This window comes from Oryx dammah, unplaced genomic scaffold (assembly GCF_014754425.2).
Source record: "Oryx dammah isolate SB20612 unplaced genomic scaffold, SCBI_Odam_1.1 HiC_scaffold_28, whole genome shotgun sequence".
In the NCBI taxonomy this organism is placed as follows: domain Eukaryota; kingdom Metazoa; phylum Chordata; class Mammalia; order Artiodactyla; family Bovidae; genus Oryx; species Oryx dammah.
Genome location: NW_024070212.1, coordinates 21688113 through 21707097, shown reverse-complemented (window position 1 = coordinate 21707097; position 18985 = coordinate 21688113). Strand labels below are relative to the sequence as shown.

The 18985-nt window shown below is 39.9% G+C and overlaps 1 protein-coding gene across 17 annotated transcripts in view; it reads left to right on the top strand.

The window, feature by feature from the left end:
* Nucleotides 1-18985, top strand: part of LOC120855988 (phosphodiesterase 4D interacting protein) — a 244430-nt gene that overhangs the window by 123693 nt on the left and 101752 nt on the right. For 14 of the 17 annotated variants that reach the window (XR_005719359.1, XR_005719357.1, XR_005719356.1 and 11 more), the window contains 4 exons: nt 4451-4527; nt 7056-7179; nt 7357-7532; nt 11553-11670. Coding sequence is in view for 13 of the 17 variants with exons in the window: in XM_040230914.1 (XP_040086848.1) it covers nt 4451-4527; nt 7056-7179; nt 7357-7532; nt 11553-11670 (495 nt within the window). In the remaining 4 variants the exon portion in view is untranslated. The remainder of the gene's footprint in view (nt 1-4450; nt 4528-7055; nt 7180-7356; nt 7533-11552; nt 11671-18985) is intronic. The other 3 variants (XR_005719358.1, XM_040230903.1, XM_040230909.1) reach the window with 1 other exon arrangement.

The window sequence follows — 18985 nt, the reverse complement described above, 5'->3', positions numbered from 1 at the left end:
AAATCATGAATAAAATTTCTTTAATTATTTTAGAATGTTGCTATGTAAAATATTTGTGCTTGAAATAAGTGACCTATTGAATGGATTGTATAGCAATTTCTATCTTAATACCATATTTACTCATCTACAGTGACTTTCTTTATCCACACATTAAACCTTCTTTGGATTAGGCTATATCCTATACTTCCTCATCAGTCATCGCCTTTAGCATTTTAAATCCATACCTTGGAACTTTGCTTTTCTCAGCTGGACTACAAGCACATCAAGTGTAAGAAATATATGTTACACATCTTCATGATTCCCCACAGGACCTGTTTCCCCACTGAGTGTTGTTAACAATGGAAGAGAGGGGGGCCTGCAAGAGTCAAAGCAGACTATTTTAACACTCTCAGGCTGTGATCACGCCTTTTCAATTAAACTTCTCCCTCCCCCACTCCTAAAAGTGTCTTGTGGAATATTGGTGGGCCAGTGTGCACACTATTGACCTAGAAAACATAACAGGTAATCTTCTAATCTAATGATGAAATGATTGATACATTTTTACACTAAGTACATTTTTTTAGGGCTTCCCTGGTGGCTCAGTGGTAAAGAATCTGTCTGCCAATGCAGGAGACATGGGTTCAATTCCGGATTGGGAAGATTCCACATGCTGTGGAACAGCTAAGGCTGTATGCCATGGCTACTGTGCCTGTGCTCTAGAACCAAGGAGCCTCAACTATTTAGCCCCTTTGTGCACCTGCTAAAGCCCAAATTCCCTAGAGCCTGGACTCCACAACAAGAGAGGCCACTGCAAGGAAAAGCCCGCACACTGTAACTAGAGAGCAGCCCCTGCTCTCTGCAACTAGAGGAAAACCCCTGCAGCAATGAAGAACGAGCACATCCAAAAATAAGTAAATAAAAAATTTTAAAGTTCTCTCTTTTAAAGAACTAATCAGGTAAAACCATTTCTCTTTTGCTATGTTTAAATTTTTATTTTATGTTGGAGTATAGTTGATTTACACTGTTGTGTTAGTTTCAGGTGTATAGCAAAGTGATTCAGTTTTCCATATATATGTGTATTCTTTTACAAATTATTTTCCTGTATAGATTACTACAGAATATCGAGTAGAGTTCCCTGTGCTATACAGTATGTCATTGTTGATTATCTAATTTTGTATATAGTGGTGTGTATCTGTTAATCCCAAATTTCTAATTTATCCCTCCCCCAATCTTTCCCCTTTGGTAACCAAAGTTTATTTTCTGCATGTGAGTCTGTTTCAGTTCAGTTCGGTCGCTCAGTTGTGTCTGACTCTGTGACTCCATGGACTGCAGCCAGGCCTCCCTGTCCATCACCAACTCCCAGAGTTTATTCAAACTCACATCCATTGAGTCAGTGATGCCATCCAACCATCTCGTCCTCTGTTGTCCCCTTCTCCTCCTGCCTTCATTCTTTCCCAGCATCAGGGAAAAGATGAGTCTTTTCAGATGAGTCAGTTCTTCAAATCGGGTGGCCAGAGTACTGGAGTTTCAGCTTCAGCATCAGTCCTTCCAGTACATATTCAGGTCTGGTTTCCTTTAGGATGGACTGGTTGGGTCTCCTTGCTGTCCCAGGGACTCTCAAGAGTCTTCTCCAACACCAGAGTTCAAAAGCATCAATTGTTTAGCACTCAGCTTTCTTTATAGTCCAACTCTCCCATCCATACATGACTGCTGGAAAAACCATAGCTTTGACTAGAGGGACCTTTGTTGGCAAAGTAATGTCTCTGCTTTTTAATATGCTGTCTAGGTTGGTTATTCCTGGAGAAGGGAAAGGCTACCCCACTCCAGTATTCTGGCCTGGAGAATTTCCTGGGGTCGCAAAGAGTCAGACATGACTGAGTGCTTTTCACTTTCACTTTTCACTAGCTTGGTCATAGCTTTTCTTCCAAGGAGCAAGCATCTTTTAATTTTATGACTACAGTCACCATCTGCAGTGATTTTGGAGCCCAAGAAAATAAAGTCTGCCACTGCTTCCATTGTCTCCCCATCTTTTTGCCATGAAGTGATAGGACTGGATACCAAGATTTTAGTTTTCTGAAAGTTGATTTTGTATATTCTTCTTTTTCTAGTTGTTTTAGGTGTAATGTTGTTTATTTGTGGAACATAGTGTGAAAACTATTGCTAATTAATATGCTGCTGCTGCTGCTGCTAAGTCGCTTCAGTCGTGTCTGACTCTATGCAACCCCAGAGATGGCAGCCCACCAGGCTCCACTGTCCCTGGGATTCTCCAGGCAAGAATACTGGAGTGGGTTGCCATTTCCTTCTCCAATGCATGCATACATGCTAAGTCGCTTCAGTCATGTCTGACCCTGTGGCACCCCATAGATGGCAGCCCACCAGGTTCCGCTGTCCCTGGGATTCTCTAGGCAAGAATACTGGAGTGGTTTGACATTTCCTTTTCCACCTAATTAATATAGTGGGTAATAATGAATCTATTCTGATGCTGAAAGGATTGATACATTTTGCATTAAAAATTTTTTTTAACTGGTCAGGCAAAAAATTTTATCTTGATTTTTAAGAAAGATAGTTTGTTTGTTTGTTTTTTAGAGATTCACTGTGTCACAGCTTCTACTGGAGCAGAATTTTTTAAACCTCTATTTTTTAAAGGAATAGCCACATTGTAGATTATATAAGCAGTGGATCAATTTATAGAGTTAAAATTGAAGACTTGGAAAAAAATTTCTATTCTTTAATTTTATATCTATATGGGATGATGAATGTTCACTAAGCTCATTTCATTATGTATGTAAGTCATTATGCTCTACGCTTTAAACTTATACAGTGATGTATGTCAAATATATCTCAATAGAACTGGAAGGGGAGGAGAGAAAAAGGTATGGTATGTCAAATAAAAGGATAATCTTTTTAAAAAAAATTATTGGAAAGGAGTCAGGTAATTGGTTAATCTTTTTTTTTTTTTTAACCTAATTGTATATTGAACTTTGTAGTAAACACCAAGAATGGAAATCAGTTCAGGAGAATTTTGTGTTTAACATGGATTGGTGTTAAGATTCCAGTCAAGTGATGTTTCCTGAAACAAAACAAGCTACCAACACAGAGAAAATCTAACTAAACACAGTTAATCTGTAAACTCATTGTTAGCCTAGTACTCTAGTTCTAGATACTAATTCTCCAGGCCAGAATACCGGAGTAGGTTTCCTTTCCCCTCTCCAGGGGATCTTTCCAACCCAGGGACTGAACCCAGGTCTCCAGCATTACAGGCAGATTCTTTACCATCAGAACCACAAGGGAAGCCCTATACTCTTCTGGGGACATGTAGAAAGAGAGAGACTCTCTCCTCCCCAGCCACTCTTTCTTGAGTACATACATTTGCACAGGTATCTTGTCAAAGAGCTGACAACATTTGGTGATAAGATAAGCAAATACAGTTAAATTCAGATTCTCTTCAGCTGTATATAGAATTTAACAGTTTATATTTGAATATTTACTAACGGAGAATGGAGAAATGTGATTAACTATGCAGGAATTTTTCTGAAGAGAATGGTTACAGAGGGTTAAAATTTAATGTTGTAAATTGGAATGTACTTACATTTCCATGTGGTAGATTTTGAAATTACCATGAAATTACCTTGATCCACCAGAATAATTGATTGTTATCCACCAGAATAAAAGATTTACGATCTAATCTTGTAAGATGAGACTGTTTTAGCAGTTCTGTGTGAGGCTCATAAACTTTGTTGTCTGTTTGCTTGGATAGATAAAATGATAAAACCTAGAGAAGTAACTGTATTTATTCTTTTTTCCCCTCCTTTTCATTTCTCTTTTCTACTTAGAAGAAGAGTGTTTAGATTGAATATCTGTTTGTGTGCAGGTGCCCAGGATATTCCACCTTTGGTGTAATTATTTTCTTTCCTTAGTATGTATTAATAGTATGTATGACATAGTATTAATTTAATATGGGATTATGGCTGAGAACTTCAGCTATCCCAGTCAGGAAGGGAAAACGATTGTTTTTGTAAGTAATAATAGCAAATTTTTAAAAACTTACTTAGTTATTTACAATTTTGCGTTAGTTTCAGATGTATAGCAAAGCGATTCAGATATGTGTGTGTATAGTGGTATGTACTCGTTAATCCCATACTTCTAATTTATCTCCCACCTCCACTTTGGTAATCATAAGTTTGTTTTCTATGTCTGTGAGTCTGTTTCTGTTTTGTAAATAAGTTCATTTGTGTCATATTTTATATTCCACATCTGTGTGTGTTAGTCGCTCAAGTCATGTCCGACTCTCTGTGACCCCATGGACTGGAGCCCACCAGGCTCTTGTCCATGGGATTCTCCAGGCAAGGATACTGGAGTGGGTTGCCATTTCCTTCTCCACATATAAGTGGTATCATATAATATTTGTCTTTCTCTGTCTAACCGGGTGTCTGTGGCAGTTAATGATAATGAAGGCCTGTTTGCTTTTCAGAACATCGAGTTGAAGGTTGAAGTAGAGAGCCTGAAACGAGAACTCCAGGACAAAAGACAGCGTCTGGATAAAACATGGTGAGTTGCAGTTTGAACTAGTTGAACTCTTGGTTCTTTCCAGAGTCTGGCTCATTTAGCTGTAACCAAATTCTTTAACCTTAATTCTGGCATTTGAGTGCTATATCCAATTCAGGAGTTGAAACAAGGGGCCTTCTTTTCCTTGGGCTCTCTAAGTCTGAGAGACATTAAAGTAGATTGTAATGTCATCAAACCTAAGCCTATAAACTTCCTAGTCAATAATCTACAAAGAACCTCCAGGGTTGACACAGAATTGGGGGGAAATGGGTACTCTCATATACTGCTGGTGAGAATGCAAATTGTGGTAACATTTTTGGAATGTAGTACTACTTAGGAAAGTAAAAAATTAATACTTTCTTTGATCAAATAATTCCTAAAAGGAATCTATTCATTATAAATAAAAGTATGAGCATAAAAGGATAAATATATAAGGATATTAACCACATCATTTTTTTTAATGGCAAAAAAAAAATTAAAAAAACTATCCATCAATAGGACAATGGTTGAAAACATTTCAATATAAACATACTATGGAATATTATATAGTCATTAAAAATGAATTAGGTCTATATATTATTATCCTGGTGGGAAGTCCCTGATACACTAAGGAGCAAAGTGCTCAGTGATACTTAGAATATAAGCCCCTTTAGGTAAAGACAAACAACCTATGTGTACATGTGCTTGGTTGAGTATGCATAGAAAAAACTGCAGGGTTACATACCAAACACTCTAACATTGCTTTTATCAAGAGAATGAGACTGGAATTTGTGATAGGGAGAAGACTTCATTATTTTTATATACCAATATTATTATCATGGTTACTTTTATAATAAAAAAAAACCCTTATTTTTAAATGACAAATTATTTTTACTAAAAATAATTTTCAGATTATGTCCTAGAATCAGTATATATTCAATCTGATCTGGCATTCCTTCTATCTCTACAGTATTTCTTGATACTTATTAATAGAATGATAGTCCAGCAATATTAGAATACTCAAACTAGACTCAGCTGTACACAGTATGCTGATATTACTCACTTATTAAGGCATTAAATGAGCTTATAGATTTTAGGAACATGTGAAATACCAATTGAGTTATAAATTTTGAGATTTGTATAGTGTATTTTTAATTATCATTTCAGCCTTTTATTAGGTGGCATCCTATTTTTAGAAATGAGAAAGCTAAGGTACAGAGTGTTAAAGTCTTTGCAGATGAGTGGCAGAACCCACAATGTCTGGCATCAAGTTCAAGGCACTTCTGCCTTCACAACAGCTGTAGCCTATTAAATCAGGCATTCCTGGCTAACTGAGTTACTCAGAAAATGTGTAACTTCAGTCTTACAATATTGTACTTTGCTGTTGTCTGTTACATTTATCAAGGAATATGGAGTCAAAGTAAAAGTTTATTATTCCTGAGGTCTGCCTATTTAGGGGTGTCTTAGGTTATTCTCTTGAAGGGTACAACAAAGACCCTTCTACTCCCAAAAGGATGTATAATGACATGAACTCAAGATAAATATAGTTTCCAGGACAGTGCTGAGTAGTGTCCACTTTGACCAAGGAATTCTGTAATCTTTAAGGAAGCTCCATTTAGTCGCCATGGACACAACCTCTTGGGCCTAATATTAAAATACTCCTGTGCTTGGACAGAGCACCTTTGTTTTATCATGAGCCTGTGAAGGTTCAGTATTGTTCTCTCTACCCTGAAAACAAGAAGATGGTCAGTGGTTCTCAACAAATGGCTTAAAACAGGAATAAAATCAAACCGGAATTAAGATCATTCAGCACCTGATACTGCCTTCAAATTCTAATCCTCAGACATCTAAGGGCAGCTGTTGTCAGCTATAAATAAGCTGGTGACACCTTACCCGCTTCGTGCTAGTGCCTGGACATTCATTCCTGAGGACATCAGAGAAGCAAAGCTGGCCCAGAACCCTGATCTTCCATAGATTAAATGTCCACTTTCTGCATGGGACCATGGGGAAACTGGATAGAACTCTGGGTAGGTAGCCCAGACTCAGGACAGTTTACAGGTTACTGGCTAGAAAGGACAAGAGCCTTTCTGTGGCTGTCCAGATGAATATTCTGTTCCAGCAACCTAAATGGAAGAAACACTCTAAGTTCAAATAGCAAGAAGTCAAGGAATGAGCAAAGGACTCTGGGAGAGCAGTCCAAATGGAAGAGTCCAGGGACAGGTGGCAGTGAACATGGATGCTGAGTTCTAAGCCATTTGATGACTACCTGCCTTTCAACTGAAAGCTTTTCCTCTTAAAGCTGTAGCAATAGTGAAACTTCTCGGGTGTCAAGTATATTCTGACTGACAAGCAATACAAATTAGAATTCCTAAAAGATTATCTGAAAAGTTGGAATGAGCAGTTCCACGAATAATTGCAGTTCCACGAATAATTGCAGTTCCACAAATAATTTCTTCTCACCAGTGTGATTCAGAATTACTGAAACAGCCTGAATGGGTCCGCTTGCTAAGTTATACAGCTGGCTGTGACTGGCTAACGTTCTGTGGTTTTAGCGCTGATGCGGAAAACATCAACAGCCATAATGAAGCTGAGCTCCGGCGCCAGTTTGAGGAGAGACAGCAGGAGACGGAGCATGTTTACGAGCTCCTGGAGAATAAGATCCAGCTTCTGCAAGAGGTGAGTATCCCCAGCTACGGGTCCCCTTTCACCTCTTTCCTGACTGCTCTGCCTTCACCTTTTCCCTCTCTACTTTCCTTCCTAAGCTCCCTAAGTGTCCCTGTGTTTCAGGGCTCCTAACCTGGGTGGGGGCTCAGCAGCTTCTTGGTTCTCATTCTTTTTTGTGTCTTTTTGCAGGAGTCCAGGCTAGCAAAAAATGAAGCCGCACGCATGGCGGCTCTGGTGGAAGCAGAGAAAGAGTGTAACCTGGAGCTCTCGGAGAAACTGAAGGGAGTCACCAAGGAGAGAGAAGGTGTACCAGGAGACCAGGTCAAATCTGACCAGTACACTGAGGCCCTGGCCCAGAGGGACAAGTAGGTACCTTTGGTACTGTATTTGCTACTTGTCTTTTGCCTGTTTTCCAGCCTGTGAGAGTATATAGCAGCTACACTGTTGCCTTTTAAGGACTTGTGGACCTTCACCATTTCCAAGACTTTATGGCTCCCCTAAGTAAAGAATATCTTTTTAGGGTTGAGTCTTTTAATGGTATCCATTAACAGAACTGACTTGCTGGCAATCAGGAGACTTAAGTAGGTGTAAGTAGAACAATGGTCAAATGATAGTGAACAAGAGACATGATCACTTATTCACATGGATTGAGCACCTGCTGTATGCCAGACACTGGACTAAGCACTCAGGTTACAGAGATGAAAGACCCATTTCCTGTCATCAAGACACGTTATACATTATTAATAAGTTCTCTGGTAGAAGTAACATGGGATACTCTGGGGTGCCATCCACTCAAGAGCAGAGTGCCACTGGAAGTTTCCTGGAGGAGGTGAAATCTGAAGTGGATTTTGAAGATGAATAGGAGTTGAAAGAAGCAATGTAGGAAGTGATTAGGGAGGAGAAATGTCCTGTGCAGGAGGAAACACCATTGAGGGGAGATACAGGGACAGGCATATTTCAAGACAGATAATTAGTTCTACAGGACCAGAGTGGAGGGTCTGAGAAAGACCAGTGAGAGGTAAGCTGTATTGGCAAAAGGGCATCTGACTGTGCTGGCTTTGTATTTAAAAGGAACTTGAATTTTCTCATGAAGGTAAGTGGGCAGTTGTTGAGGGCAGGACTGTGTCTCGGTTATTACAGCAACTTCTTAACTGTTCTCTTTACTTCTGGTCCTGCTCTTCTCCATTTCATCCCCAATCTAACAGTTCAGAGAAGTTTAGAAATGAAATTGACAAATATTTAGCCTCTTCAATGCATGATAGTACGGTGGCGTAAAAAGCCTTAAGTGGTTTTTAACTGGATAGGTGAAAAACACACAGTGTACACACGGTGACCAATGACCAATGTGATCTTTTTGAGACACAAATCTGATCATATTATTGCAGAGCCATTTGGAAAGTTCTCAACATCTTTAGGAAGTAAGATCTGTTCTTAGTGTGGCTATCAAAGCCTGTTGTGTTCTGACCCCTGATTTCCCCCAGACTCATCCCCTATCATGAGTCCTTCACATTTCACTGATTCCAGACTGGTAATAATAATGAAGACTAAGGTTTGCTGGGCTCTTACTGTATAACTGAGCTGAGTCCTTTATATTCTTGTTTAATTCTCCCATAAAGTTTAATTCTCTCGTAAAGTTAACAATCCCATGAGATAGGGATTATTATAGTTTATCAAGGAAGAAATTGGCATTTAGAGAGTTATGTAACGTGGCTTCAGGCTTTGCTGGAATCCAGACCCTGAAGGCACACCACCTCCAGAAGCATACAGTGCTATGTCAGGTACCCAGAATTTTGTTCATGCTCTTCCTTTGTGGGGAAACATCTGTGTTTTCCCCTCCTGGTGAACTCTTGTTCATTCTTCACAACTCATGAAGGCATCAATGGTTACTTCTGTGAAGGCTTTCGTGACAGAATTAAGTATTTATATTCTTGTTTTGTATGTGTGCATGCTCAGTCACTAAGTCATGTCCTATTCTTTGTGATCCCATAGACAGTAGCCCTCCAGGCTGCTCTGTCCATGGAATTTTCCAGGCAAGAATACTGGAGTGGGTTGTTATTTCCTACTCCAGGGGTTCTTCCTGACCCAGGGGTCAAGCCCACATCTCCTGTGTCTCCTGCATCAGCAAGTGGATTCTTTGGCCCTGCACCACCTGGGAAGCCCTTGTTCTCTATGCACATTCCTTAGTGCACAGTCTTCTGGGCATTGTCGTATTTTCTTTCAGATCTTCTCTGCTAGATTACCTGAGACTGTCCCATCTCTGTATTCCAGTGAACACTTGTCAAACCAAAAGAAAAAAAAAAAGACAGACATACCTAACAAATTGAAGGAGTTCATGTCAGATGGCCTTGAATAGCTTTGTAAAGTAGGAAAGTAGATCATCTGTAGAGACTGAGGGTCAAAGGGAATAGTAAGGTATGAGGCTTCAGAGAAGGCAATGGCATGCCACTCCAGTCAGTACTCTTGCCTGGAAAACCCCATGGATGGAGAAGCCTGGTAGGCTGCAGTCCATGGGGTTGCTAAGTCAGACACGACTGAGCAACTTCACTTTCACTTTTCACTTTCATGCATTGGAGAAGGAAATGGCAACCCACTCCAGTGTTCTTGCCTGGAGAATCCCAGGGACGGGGGAGCCTGGTGGGCTGCCGTCTATGGGGTCGCACAGAGTCGGATACGACTGAAGCGACTTAGCAGCAGCAGCAGCAGCAGCAAGGTATGAGGCTTAAGAAAAGTAGAGATGTTCTAGCACAGATACCATGGGGAAGTTAATAATGAAGTCTACATTCGTCATCGTAACTATCGTTGCAACTTGCATTCATATACATTTTTAAGTTTTTAAAGTTCTTTCTCATCCCCAAATCTAAGCTGGTGCTCATACCTTAAATTAATTTATAATTTCTCTATGAGATTCCTGCTGGACTTTCTGGTGCCCTTAACCTTTTGGCCATACTGTTTTCCTGCCAAGGTGCTATCACTGTCTTAACATATGCTGTGTTGCATGTGTGCTCAGTTGTGACCCCTGGGACTGTAGCCCGCCAGGCTTCTCTATCCATGGGATTCTCCAGGCAAGAATACTGGAGTGGGGTGCCATGCCCTTTTCCAAGGGATCTTCCTGACCCAGGGATCAAACCTGCATTTCCTGCATGTCCTGCACTGGCCGGCAGATTCTTTACCTGGGATTCTTTACCTAGCCACCTGGGAAGCCACACACACAGGAATAATAATCACAATCAGAAATTTTACATCTATTACCAGCATGTTTTCCAAGGACAAGTATCTCTAGTACCTAGACTTACACACAAAGAAACAGCAAGATGTGTCTTGCACAAAATTGTTGATTTGAACCTGGGTTTATATACATCAGCACAGCATGCAGTCTTTGACAACTGAATTCTGGTCTGAACTTCCGGCCTCTTCTCTAGCCATTGTCTCTTCCCTGCCAGTAACTTTTCCCCATATATCTTGTATCTTCATGCCTTCATTCCTTTATTTAAACTCCTTCCTCTGAGCCTATAAAACAATCCAGTCTTCAAAATCTCTTCTCCTGAGCTTCCTTCAGGCTCCTCCAAGTCAAATGAATGACTTCTTCTCTATCTTTCTTCCTGTAGCTGCATGACAATACTCACTGTACTATTTGGTTCATACCTCTGGTAGGGTAGCACTTATTATAGTCTATCTGTTGATACATCTGTGACTCCCTATTTCCAAGACTCTTGGCACACATACCAAAAAGGTTTACCTTTCTGTAGAAATTGTGTGTTTTCCAACTTTATATCACCAGTACATTGGGGATGCGTTGAATTATATATATAATGTGTGTATGTGTGCCCAGTCATCTCTGACTCTTTTTTGACCCCGTGGATTGTAGCCCACCAGGCTCCTCTTCAGGGATTCTTCAGGCAAGAATACTGGAATGGGTTGCCATTGTCTCCTCCAGGGGATCTTCCCTACCCAGGGATCGAACCCACATCTCTTGTCTCCTGCATTGGCAGGTGGATTCTTTACCACTGTGCCCCCTGGGAAGCCTATATACATAATGGTTACTTGATAATTGTTTTTTTTTAACTGCAACAACAATAACAAATAAACAAAAAGACGCACAACTTCTGAGAGTTTTATACTTATGATCTGTAGATCCATGGATTGGCTTTGGGAGGTCTATGAACCTTATATTATGACAATGTAAGCAAAAAACTCATTTGTGTATATGTTGGGGGACTGGGGCAGAGAATGCATGGCTTACTGAAGAAAAGTATCAAAGAGTTCGATTATTTTAAAAAGGTAAAAACTTACTGTACCAGACCATGCTATCTTTGGAGTGGGCTGAAAAATAAAGTTAGTAATGTATCATGACCATAATTGTTGTTCTTACTTTTTCTTTGCTCTAGGAGAATTGAAGAACTGAGTCAAAGCCTGGCTGCACAGGAGAAACTTGTAGAACAGCTGTCTCAAGAGAAACAGCAACTGCTACACCTGTTGGAGGAGCCAGCTGACATGGAAGTGCAGGTGAGGTTTGGGCTGTACTTCCTGAGGCACTTGCTTCATGCTTTAAGGAGCCCAACTTTACATATAAATGTGTTAGTCTTCTACTGCTGTATAAGCAGTTACTGCGAACTCAGTGGTTCAAAACAACATGTATTTATTATTCCAGAGTTTCTGTGGGTCAAGAGTCCAGGCATGACTTAGCTGACTTTTCTGCTCAGGGTCTCACAAGTCTGAAATCAAGGTGTCAGCTGGGCTGCTTTCTCAGCCAGAGGATCACTTAGGGAAGGATCCACCTCTAGGCTCCCTCAAGTTGTTGGAAGAATATTGCTGTGCGATTGTCGTAGTTACGGCAGCTAGCTTCTTCACAGCAGCAGTGGAGAGAGAGAGTCTCTTACTTCTCGACAGTCTTTTAAGGGGTTCACCTGATTAAGTCAAGCCATCAGTGTACTATCCCTTTTGGTTAACTTAAAGTCAACTGAGTAGGTATTTTAATTACATCTGCCACACCCCTTCACTTTTGCCGTATAATATTGCATAACTATGTAGCGATATCCCTCACCTTTGCCATGAAATTAAAAGACGCTTACTCCTTGGAAGGAAAGTTATGACCAACCTAGATAACATATTCAAAAGCAGAGACATTACTTTGCCGACTAAGGTCCGTCTAGTCAAGGCTATGGTTTTTCCAGTGGTCATGTATGGATGTGAGAGTTGGACTGTGAAGAAGGCTGAGCGCTGAAGAATTGATGCTTTTGAACTGTGGCGTTGGAGAAGACTTTTGAGAGTCCCTTGGACTGCAGGAAATCCAACCAGTCCATTCTGAAGGAGATCAACCCTGGGATTTCTTTGGAAGGAATGATGCTAAAGCTGAAGCTCCAGTACTTAGGCCACCTCATGCGAAGAGTTGACTCGTTAGAAAAGACTCTGATGCTGGGAGGAATTGGGGGCAGGAGGAGAAGGGGACGACTGAGGATGAGATGGCTGGATGGCATCACGGACTCGATGGACGTGAGTCTGAGTGAACTCCAGGAGGTGGTGATGGACAGGGAGGCCTGGCGTGCTGTGATTCATGGGGTTGCAAAGAGTTGGACATGACTGAGCGAGTGAACTATCACTGAACTATAACTATGTAGTGATATCCCTCACCTTTGCCATTTTCTGTTGGTTAGAGGCAAGTTACAGGTCTCTCCACATTCAAGGAGTGGGGATTATACAAAGGTGTGGATACCAGGAGGTGATGATCACAGAGGCCGTCTCAGGATTCTGCCTGCCATACTGAGTGATGTGTAGCGATAGAGAATGCAGTGTGGTTTTAATATTGAGCAGAGAACCCTCACTGCTGTGAAAGTAATTGCATTAATCTGTATGGTTGTTCTTGGAGGTAACCTCAGAAGGAGCTCTTCTTCTTCATTCAACTTTTAATTTACTAACAATATACTTTCTGAAGGAACCCTAGGATCCATCTCTGCTCAAGCAACATTAACAATTATGAGGTATTCTTACAAATCTTAGATCAATGATGAAGCAAAATGTGCAGTTTAGTTTATTGGTCACATATACAAAGGTTGGAATCAGGTTAAAAAGAGCAGGGCTAACAAAGAGTATAAAGCAGTGTTTTCCACCCTTCCCATATCATGACAAAAAATAGCTAATAATAATAAACATGCAGAAAATGACATGATTTACAACATAATCAAGTTGCTTAAGTGACTTTTTCTATTTTTTCTTGTTATCAACTGCTCTTTTTATTATTCAAGTCATAAATAGCAATTGCATAAAATAATGTCTGAAAATTCAAATAAGCAAAAAAATGTTTTCAATAGCTATGACCAGTATAAAAGAAATACAGTTTTAAAAATTGAGACCCTGCACTAAATTTACTCATTAATTATAGTTTTAAATAGTAGCAAATGATAATATTTATAAGGGGTGGCAGAAATGGATGGAGCCTCTCACTTGAAAGTGGCCAGCCTGGGTGTTTAGACCACAATGAGGGCAGAAGAAATCACTATCTTGACTGCACTGTCAACCCCTTGGACTCTAAATCCATTTTGGTGGAAAGCTCTGGTTAACAAACCCAGAAAATGATGTGGGTACATGTAATTTGATAGATATGAGTAAAAATTAAAGTTCATAGGCTTTTTGCGGGATACATATTGAAATATATGGAAGATCCCACAACATTTTAAAATTTGAAGTAACTTGGTTGGAAATTAGAAGAACTGGATTTCTGTCCTGATTCTTTCTTTATTAACTATGGATAGTCACTTCTATGGATACATCACTTCTCAGCCTTTATATGTGTAAAATGGGAAAAATTAGCCCAAATAATCTCCAAAGGATTCTTATAATTTTGACATTCTGAGTTCAGCATCATTGGGGAAAGTGTATAGTCCCCAAGATAAGCACTTTCAAAGAAAAATACTCATGTAAATTCTGAAATAAAATCACTCTCATTGTTCTAGTTTTATATTTACAGACACACTGATGTGATATATTTATGTACATATATTTATTTTCATTAGTATCTTTCGTAAGCACTGAAATGAGTATATGTAGTTAAATATTTGAATGCTAATAAGGGGAAATGAGTTGGTATCAGTTTTTAAAAAAGACTTGAAGAATAGAAAAATTATAATTTCAAAGAGACTAAATTATTTACCGATCTATCCTAGAGGAATGCTTAGAATAAGTTAAGTACAGTGTCTAGAGGATAATAACATTGGGTGAGCAGAGAAAAGAAATACATCAAATCACATAAATTGTACTAACTTGATATGCTTCTTTAATGTTGCTGGGACCTATAAAAGTTTATTGTTGTTACTGCCCAACATTTTGTACAGTTGATCACATTGTGCTGTGAATTCTGTCAATCAGTGTTTCCCAACCTTTTGCATAGAAAGCTCAGTTTCATAGGAGATAATTGAGGGTCTCTGTTACTCTGAAGTAAGTGACTGAGGCTGGTCATGGTTAGAGGTGATTGCCTGTGTTTACCTTCTGACCCGTCCACCACCTGAGACCTGAGGGCATGACATCTCAGCACAGGGGTGGGCCACTTTTTTAGGTGTTGTCCAGAACACCCAAGATGGAAAGCTCTGCCATAAAGGGCCTCTGACAGTCGGTTCTTTCAAATGTGGAGAAGAAAAACCCTCCCATAGTTCACTTTCTAGTTACTCCCTTTGGGTCTGTGCCTTATGAAGGAAAAAATAAATTGGCACCAAGTGCTGCTCAGCATGCATAGAATTGTTTTATATTATCATTTCCTTCTCCAAGGGATCTTCCCGACCCAGAAGTTGAACCGAGTCTCCTGCATTGGCAGGCGGGTGGGTTCTTTACCACTGAATCACCTGGGAAGCCCAATTATCGTCTCTAAGCAGCCCAAAGAAGACTGGCCAGAGAGTCAGCTGTATAGTGAGTGTTCAGGGAATCCTCTGAAACTTCTCTCGATGTGTGTCCAGGTTCCAAAAGAAAGCACTGTTTTGGTCACAGTGTTTCTGTCTTATATTCTATGGCCTAAACAGAAAGAAATTTGAAATTTGGGACTTTATTTAGTTTGGGACTATTTAGCCATGCTCAAGTGGTTCAGATTGTCATAATGAAAGGATACAGTCAAGTCCTTTTTAGAGAAATAATCTTGGTCCTTCAAGAACCAATTCTAATATAAAGTCTCTTGAGTTTTAATTAGAGAAGCAGAGTGGTATGAAAGAATGAGCTCAAGTTTTGGCATTTGATTCCAACATAAACACTTTTTAGATGAATGGCCTTGAACAAGTTACATAGCCTTTCCAAGTACAATTTCCTCCTCTGTAATGTTCATCTCTTTGTAAGGATTAGAAATAATATGTGTATAGTGCCTAACAGTGCTCAAAACATGGTAACTACTGTTATCATCATGCATGTCAACAACCTGGAAGAGAGTAAGGCTATTCTTAAAATGAGAAGCAGCTAAAAAAGACATAGTCATTGAGGCAGATATTTCAGACTTGACTCACATTGTAACTATCTTTGTCTTATGAAAGGCAAAGATAAAATTATTAAATATAGCATATTTGTGAGATTAATGGTCACAGTTATGCCTTTGGACCTGTTACCTTTGCACATAGAAAAACTGGTTCATAGGCAAAGATCAAACTCAGTATTACCAGTTTGTGTTATTGCTCCCCAGGAAGACCACAACAGAGTGTGAATCCTTCAGGGTAAATAGGTCACAATGAGAATCATAATCTCATTTTAGTCTCCTAGACACACACAAAAATATTGAAGCACTTTCTAGAACATCTTGGGATCATGTAGTCATATTCTAATGATTTAGATTATTATAATATTAAGACCTAAAAGTAGTCACAGGATTTAATACCTATTCCAAGTATAACTTAAAATGTTTATCAATGAATATTCAACAACTTTTCTATAGTAATAACATCAGCACATATGGTAGCATTTTCTGTGTACCTCTGAATACCTTATATATTAACTCAATTTAAGTCTCAAAGCAACCCAGTAAATTAGATACTGAACTACATGAAACATAAAAATAGATTAATTTATAGTAAACCAGTGGTCATATTAATATGTAAATTTTAAGGCACAGCTCTATTAAAAGATATAAAGAAATAAGCAGCAGATGCTTGTATGTGGAGTCACAGCTTCAAATACAGTCTAATGTTATACTGGCAATTAAAAAACAGCAAGTGGCAATATCAAGGTGAAAAGCTCTTGGTAAGATTTCCAATAGAGAACTAACATAATCCTCCTTTAATTTACATATCAGTTTAATTCATAGAAGATTCAGAGTATATTAACGTTGGTTTCCTATATACAACAGAATTAAGTCTTAGATTCAGATGATTATATAAACAACTTGATTGTTTCCAGTAGTGCCCAGTGGAACATTTGAAAGTCATTCAGATTTTGGGACAAGTCTCTGTCCTGCCTATTGCCAGTTATGTTGTACCCCTAGCCCCACTCATCATTGAAACAAGAAATGCCCTACAAATTTTCAATGCATTCTAGGATATGGCTGCTTGATAAGAACCACTGGTCTGGGAGTCCTGGCCTTCAAAGGGTTTAAAATCCAATAAGTGATTGGCATATAAACAAAGTATTAAAATGCAGCATGACAAATGGAGAGAAATATAAGAATATACTCATAGTGCTAAGAGGACCCAGAGAGGAAAGGGATTATCTCTATCTTTGGAAGTCAGAGAAAGCGTCACTTGGAAGTCAGCCTGGACCTGGGGCCTTAAAGGCTGAGTACCCTAGGCAGACAGTAAGAGAAGGGCATTCTAGGCATGGGAACGATATGTATAATGGTATGGAACACACTCAAGGAATTGGGAGTCATTGTGTTACCAAATATATGATAAGTGTTGAAGAATGATGGAATATATAGCTGGAAAGTCCCATAAATGTCAAGCTAAGGACTTCATGTTCTAGGCACGGGGTTCCCAATCTCTGGGCTGCAGAATGGTACCTCCTACCAGATCAGTGGCAGAATTAGATTAGAAATAAAGTGCACAATAAATGTAATGAGCTTGAATCATCCTGAAACCATCCCCCCACCCCTAGTCCATGGAAAAATTATCTTCCACGAAATTATCCCCAGGTGTCAGAAAGGTTGGGGACTGCTGTTCTAGGTAATAAAGAACTAAAAATTTTCTAAAAAGCAAAGGGAATAAAAGCCTTTGAAGTGGCATTATAGAAAGACAATCTTGGTGGTTGTTTAGATGCAGGATTGACTGAGCAGATCATTGATGTCATCTTCCAGGTGGCTCAGTGGTAAAGAATCTGCCTGCCAATGCAGGAGTCAAATGAGACGCTGGTTCAGTCCCTGGATTGGAAAGATTCCCTGGAGGAGGAAACAGCAACCCACTCCAGTATTCTTGCCTAGAGAATTCCATGGACAGAGGAGCCTGGCAGGCTACAGTCCAGAGGGTCACACAGAGTTGGACATGCATGCACTTGGGATAGCAAATCATGGTTCAGTGTAGCTATTAACTGCTTCAACCTAGCCCATTCTGTTAGATAAAGGTAAAGAATATTATAAAACCAGTTATAGAGCACTTTGCCTATACAGTGATATGTGACAGCTCTATATTTGTGACACCTCAAGCCCTGATGCTAGGAAAGATTGAAGGCGGGAGGAGAAGGAGACGACAGAGGATGAGATGGTGTATGGCCTCACCGACCCAACGGACATGAGTTTGGGTAAACTCCGGGAGTTGGTGATGGACAGGGAGGCCTGGCGTGCTGCAGTCCATGGGATGGCAAACAGTCAGACATGACTGAACGACTGAACTGAACTGAAGCCCTTGATGCGGGTGTTATCCTTGTTTGCTAACAATAGCAGCATCTTAGTTCTACTGTATTATACTCAAACTGTAATCTGCCATGCCACTTGTCATCGCGGGAGCCACACCTCCACGGTGTGAAAAGCACAAGTTAAATTTCTAAGCTCTGGGCCTGCTCCACAGAGACTGAAGAATTTCTTCATCTCCAGCAAAGCCATCCCCAAAACCCCTTACAGATGTTAGGGAACAAAGGAGCTTGAGTTCTGAGGAGTCACTTCCTCCACCTCCTCCCAGCCCCTCCCAGTTGGGAACTCCACACCTGGGCTTCCGAAGAAAGACAGCTCACAACTCATACACTTCTAGTTTGAGTTGTTCAAATGTAAGACACTCATCTTACCCCTCCTCCCATAAATAAATATTATACTTCTCATGTAATCCCAGTATGAAAGTCTGGACTGAGAAATAATCTCTGAGCTTCAGAGAAAAAAATCTCTGAAGTTTACTTCAGAGTCTTCCTCAAATAAGAAAGACAGTTTTGATAAAAATTATTTGATCTAATTTATTTTACTATCCCTCTAGCTGTTTGCCTTTTTCATTCCACCAGAATGTTGTGTGTTGTTGTTGCCTCTCAGTTGTGTCCAGCTCTTTGCAACTCTACTGACTATAGCCCATCAGGCTCCTCTGTCCATGGGATTTTCCAGGGAAGAATACTGGAGTGGGTTGCCTTTCCTTCTCCTTTCCAACCCAGGGATCGAAACCGCGTCTCCAGTTTGGTAGGCAGATCCTTTATTAAGCATCCATTTTAGCTGGATTGTACCTGTAGAATACTTATGAACTTCTTTTGTATAATTAACTTCGTAGAACAACAACAACAATAGCACAACCTTGACATGCCATGGGTTGACAACACTCCATGTTTGCTTTCGATGCTCCATGTCCATTCAAATCAACAGCAGGTTGTGACCACAGTGCTCAGGAGCTTCGTGATGGAGCTGTCAGGCCATGGCAACTTGTCTACATCTTTCTTACTAAGGACTCAGAAAACC